We start from the raw sequence: 6,000 nt of genomic DNA on the forward strand, positions 1-6,000 counted from the left end.
AAAAATGAAATGATTATCATTTCTGGTGGTTGTTTTCGTACATAGATCATGACGTTGAATGGAAATCTGGATTGTCAAGAGATTTCTAGGCACTTTGCGTTGATAAATAAAAGTACATTCACGATTGAATAAACATTGTGCTTATTAAATAATAAATGACAACGCAAGTTATTGGGTCAACCGATCTTTACTATTGCAACCCGAGTCAGATCAAACTAACAGCTTTAATCATAAAGTAAAATAAACATCACATGATCACTGTGGCGGCACAGCGGTCTAGTGGTTAGCGCGCAGACCTCACAGCCAGGAGACCAGGGTTCAATTCAAACCCTCTGGCATCTTCTCTGTGTGGAGTTTGCATGTTCTCCCCGTGCATGCGTGGGTTTTCTCCGGGTACTCCGGTTTCCTCCCACATTCCAAAAACATGCTAGGTTAATTAGCGACTCCAAATTGTCCATAGGTATGAATGTGAGTGTGAATGGTTGTTTGTCTATATGTGCCCTGTGATTGGCTGGCCACCAGTCCAGGGTGTACCCCGCAAGACGATGTTGGCAGGGACGCCGTGATAGATGTTTTCGTGGTCAAACGATCGTTGATTGGTTGATCGCGAACAAGAACGGGTGTGGGTAAAATGCGGAATGTGGACTGCGGACCGCGGTCTAAATAAACGATTCTGATTGGTCCATTTCAAGATTTCCAGTATGGCAGGCCAAAGTGCACTTGCCTGACGGGAATATGACTGATTGGATTTACTTGCCCGAATTTTGTTTTAACTTGCCCCGGGCCATCGGTACATTGTTATTGTCGAGCCCTCAGCTGTAACTACCCCAAGCGGTACAGTTAGCTGTAGTTGGGTTTCCACTGAGCTCCTTTCCATCAGGGTAGGAACCATGGTGGTACAAGAAGCCCAAATAAGGTCCAAACTCACCCTGCTTGTTGATTATCTTCTTGATTTGTTCATCAAGGTACTCCCGTCGTTTGATGAGAGCGTCCGACCATCGCTCTCTTACACAGCTTAGATCTTCCTCCTGGAAGCACACATACAAAAGAATCAGCGCCAGTTTGTCCAGAGCCAATGACAGTGAAGTAGCCTGCATGCAGTTAAGTAAGGGTTACCACAGTGGGGGGGGGGGGGCAAAGGTGGATCTTATGGAAGGCCATATCTGTTTCTTTAGACAACATCTAGTGATATTTGATTCGCTCTCCAAGTCATGGTCTTTGGTGGAAAGGCCATTCCCACTCATGTCCACAACTACAGACTAAGTCTAAGTCTAAGTCTAAGTCTAAGTCTAAGTCTAAGTCTAAGTCTCCAATTAACCTGACATGCATTTTTTTTTGAACTGTCAAAGGAAACTGGAAAACCCATGCAAGCACGAGAACATTCAAACTCCAATAACGCAATGAGGTCAGAGTTGAGATTCAAACCCAGAACCTCCTATCTTTGAGGCAGACATGCTAACCATTTTTCATCATGCTGCTCGTTAATATTGCATAAAAAATAATTCCAATCTATGATGTAATCTCACCTGTTTAGTGTTAAGGGAAACAAAAATACCCTCCAAAGCCAACCACATCACACCTTTGGCATCTAGTGCACATCCGCCATGCAATGTAGTGCCCGCCATGCAGCATCCGTGTAAGTAGGTATCGCTTAGTAGTGACAAGCAAACAGTAGCGTTAGCGTACATAAGTCTGGAGGCATATGAGTGGCCAGCTCAGCCGCGGTTTGGAGCTGCGTTTTTGCCACAGAGGAATGGCCGTTGTGATATGCAATTACTGAACGGTGCGTGTTTTGTTTAACAAAGCCAAGTCGTTTTTAGCAGGCGGAGGCACAGCCCACTTCTTCTTCTTCTCTTGCAGGCTTCTCAGACAAAGGGGGGGCCTAGTCGCCAAACACACAATACATCATGCTGTGGGGTGCATTACAGCAGGATGGCGGTACCTGGTAACTATCCATATCGTCTTCCACCTCTCTCTGGCAGGAGAGAACACAGTCAAATGTGTGTGTGTGTTTGCATGTGTGTGTGGGGGGGTGCAGATCATAACTCAGAGCAATGTACAAGTAATAATAATAATAAAGTAATGGTAATGGTTTAATTTCATTTGAACATGCATCAGATTACAATTGAATGCATCACATAATCAGTTCACAGTTCCACATGTCCAAAAGGAGTAGGAAGAAGCAAAGCTTATTAAATCCTACCCCTCCATCTGGTACTTTTACAATCAGTAACTGTTACATTTGTTCACTTCCTGCTTTCCTACCCCTCCATCTGGCACTTTTACAATCAGTAACTGTTACATTTGTTCACTTCCTGCTTTCCTACCCCTCCATCTGGCACTTTTACAATCAGTAACTGTTACATTTGTTCACTTCCTGCTTTCCTACCCCTCCATCTGGCACTTTTACAATCAGTAACTGTTACATTTGTTCACTTCCTGCTTTCCTACCCCTCCATCTGGCACTTTTACAATCAGTAACTGTTACATTTGTTCACTTCCTGCTTTCCTACCCCTCCATCTGGCACTTTTACAATCAGTAACTGTTACGTTTGTTCACTTCCTGCTTTCCTACCCCTCCATCTGGTACTTTTACAATCAGTAACTGTTACATTTGTTCACTTCCTGCTTTCCTACCCCTCCATCTGGTACTTTTACAATCAGTAACTGTTACATTTGTTCACTTCCTGTTTTCCTACCCCTCCATCTGGTACTTTTACAATCAGTAACTGTCACATTTGTTCACTTCCTGCTTTCCTACCCCTCCATCTGGTACTTTTACAATCAGTAACTGTTACATTTGTTCACTTCCTGCTTTCCTAATATAATTTAAGTTAATTTATTTATTTATTTTTATTATATTTTTTAATTTTTTTGTCACGTACCGAAGTACGAGGTGATATGACCTTACAATGACATAATGTGTACCACATAGTAAGTGTCAATATAGTGATATATATAGCACATCATGACTGGTTCAAGACTCTTCATCCTTGTATTTAGCAAACATCAACTGCTTGTATTGTTTCTTGAATTGACATTTTTTGGTAATTGGTTATTTTTAGCCTTATGCATTATTTTAGCTGTTTGAAGATGAACTATATCGTGATTTTAGAAATCAGGAGTTAGTATGTTGTCTGTAGGCGGCATTATGAATTATCCTTACTGACCTTTTTTGCAGAAACTGACCTTGTAAACAGTGCTGGGAATACCCACATTCAAGATAATGGCATTATTGAATTCCAGTAATGACTAATGTAATGAATTACTATTTCAACAGTGTTACCGTTACCGTTATTATGCACCGATATCTACATCAACAATCTGGCTTTTTAACGTAGTCCTAGCATATAAGTGTTTCAAATGTACTTCTTCCCTGAGATCATATTTCTCCTCTCTTGTAGAGAAGTATTGGTAGTATTGACATTTTTTGGTAATTGGTTATTTTTAGCCTTATACATTATTTTAGCTGTTTGAAGATGAACTATATCAGCAAGTTGAAGTATTTGTGATTTTAGAAATAAGGAGTTAGTATGTTCTCTGTAGGCGGCATTATGAATTATCCTTACTGACCTTTTTGCAGTACATTTAGTGAAGATTGCTTTTATAGTTATTAGCCCATATTTCCACACAATAAGTAAGATATGGTAGAACCAAAGAGCAATAAAGATTGTGGAGTGATTTCTGATTGAGAACAAATTTTGCTTTCTGGCCACCTTATGTTGTATATTTGTAATATGAGGTCAAGTATAATAAAGTAAAAAAGCTTATGAAGGTTTGCTTGTTTACCACGGCCTGCCTACGATTCACGATGAATGTGTTTCACAGACCTGGTAGGTGTCAAGGGGTCTCTGCAGTTTAGAGGATCGGACGGTCACACAGCCGATGGACACAGACAGGAACGCTTCCACCAGCAGAGGCAGAGTTCCCGAGTTTTGGACCGGCTTAACGCTGACATGTAGTCTTCTGGAGTGACCCTGTTTGGATCAATCATCAACTTTACATTACATGAGTTACTATCTTGTTTAAATGGTGGGAACATTTTTCTGTTTTTCTCTCCGACCTGCCGCAATTGGAAGACTCCTCCTGTGCTGATGTCTTTTCCAGGATGTAGCTCCACTGCAGAGTACTCTCCCTGCTCATTCAGCTCCTGGATGGAGACCCACAACTCGATCCTGCGAGACACCTCGCTCCACCTTCAGGGAATATGCGCCAAAATTAAAAAAAAACTTTTAGATTCTTCCTGCCAATCAGCACAAAGTCTACCTGTACCTGTCTCGGAGTGTCTGGGTCTTGGATTCCAGTGCATCTAACTCCCATGGAGAGCGTCCACTCTTGGCACAGCAGTGACCCCACACTTCTATTGCCAACGCTCCGTCTGATATGAACTCCAAAAAGTCATCCGTCACATGTACAACGTAGTCCTGTGCAAAACACATTAAACATTAAAACATTTGTCACCAGCAAAATATACACAATATGTAGTACATCAAATAATTGGTGATCTAAAAATGAGATCACAGGTCGCCAGCCAATCACAGGGCACATATAGACAAACAACCATTCACACTCACACTCATACCTATGGACAATTTGGAGTCGCTAATTAACCTAGCAGTACCCGGAGAAAACCCATGCATGCACGAGGAGAACATGCAAACTCCACACAGAGATGTCTGAGAGTGGAATCGAACTCGGGTCTTCTAGCTGTGTGGCCTGAGCGCTAACCACTCTCTCTTCCGCCATGCAGCCTGTAATGTAACCAATATTATTTTTAAATAAAAATTAAAAACCCAACCCCTTTAAAGTTTTCCCATAATGCATTGCATCTGAGCAATACATTCATTGGTGTCTGTAAGGGAGCTGCAATGATGTCAGCCTCCTTCTTGGAATCGAATTCTCCTTCTGGTGGTAACGAACTTGGGTCTCCTAGCTGGTTGGTGTTTGCGTTTTACTGCGCATGCCCCATTGACTATTCTGTTGGATTATAGCGCCGCATGTAGACACGCGATTGGAATACTCCTTTCCATGGATACCATTGTTTTCAGAAAGGTCGTTCGGAAAGATTCCATTCGGAAAAAGAAAAACTCCTCATGTAAACGTGGCTATTGTGTGGAGTCTCACCAAAATGCAACATCCATGGAAAAATAAGTACCGGTCAGACTAAGATGCAACTAAAAACCTAACCTTTCTCACCTTGCAGTGGTCAAACTGGACCGTGAAGTGCGTGTCTGGACTCAAATGGGACGGCCTATCTGGGCTCACCATTGGAGGAGCCACTGTGGGCTCGCCATGTTCCCAGAAGGTGTACTGACAAAATACAAAGTTGGACAGGTTGACAGGCAGCCCTGTCGCTTCCCTGATGCGAACCTGCGAACACGGACAAGGGATGAAGCCTCAGGACATACATTTCAAAGTAACAATATTTTGTTATATATGTGGAGTCTGAGTACCCTGATAATGAGCCTCTTGGCCATGTGGACGATCTCCCCATTGGTGTCCATGACCTCGTAGCAGCTGCTCTCACTGGAGTTCTCAGAGGAGTCGTCTCCACCGCATAGGCGTTCGGGGACAGCGCCGCTGACTCGCATCAGCTCCACGTGCAACCTTCCTGCTAGCTGTTCACAAAAGGGAAACAAACATCATATGTAGGGTGTAAAAAAAACATTCATTCATTCATTCATTCATTTTCTACGGGCGAGAGGCGGGATACACCCTGGACTGGACGCCAGCCAATCACAGGGCACATATAGACAAACAACCATTCACACTCACATTCATACCTATGGACAATTCGCAGTCGCTAATTAACCTAGCATGTTTTTAGAATGTGGGAGGAAACCGGAGTACCCGGAGAAAACCCACGCATGCACGGGGAGAACATGCAAACTCCACACAGAGATGGCCAAGGGTGGAATTGAACCCTGGTCTCCTAGCTATAAGGTCTGCGCGCTAACCACTGGACCGCCGTGCCGCCGTGTAAAAAAACATTCATTCATT

General features: G+C 43.0%; 1 protein-coding gene across 4 annotated transcripts in view; it reads right to left on the reverse strand.

Moving 5' to 3' along the window:
* The window catches only part of kif13a (kinesin family member 13A), a 55,764-nt gene that overhangs the window by 14,628 nt on the left and 35,136 nt on the right, over nt 1-6,000 (reverse strand). For all 4 annotated transcript variants that reach the window (XM_058083508.1, XM_058083510.1, XM_058083507.1 and 1 more), the window contains exons 21-26: nt 5,454-5,618; nt 5,197-5,370; nt 4,273-4,424; nt 4,064-4,196; nt 3,831-3,977; nt 929-1,028 (exon numbers count right to left, since the gene is read on the reverse strand). In XM_058083508.1, coding sequence (XP_057939491.1) covers nt 929-1,028; nt 3,831-3,977; nt 4,064-4,196; nt 4,273-4,424; nt 5,197-5,370; nt 5,454-5,618 — 871 coding nt within the window. The remainder of the gene's footprint in view (nt 1-928; nt 1,029-3,830; nt 3,978-4,063; nt 4,197-4,272; nt 4,425-5,196; nt 5,371-5,453; nt 5,619-6,000) is intronic.

This window comes from Doryrhamphus excisus, chromosome 10 (assembly GCF_030265055.1).
Source record: "Doryrhamphus excisus isolate RoL2022-K1 chromosome 10, RoL_Dexc_1.0, whole genome shotgun sequence".
Classification (NCBI taxonomy): Eukaryota; Metazoa; Chordata; class Actinopteri; order Syngnathiformes; family Syngnathidae; genus Doryrhamphus; species Doryrhamphus excisus.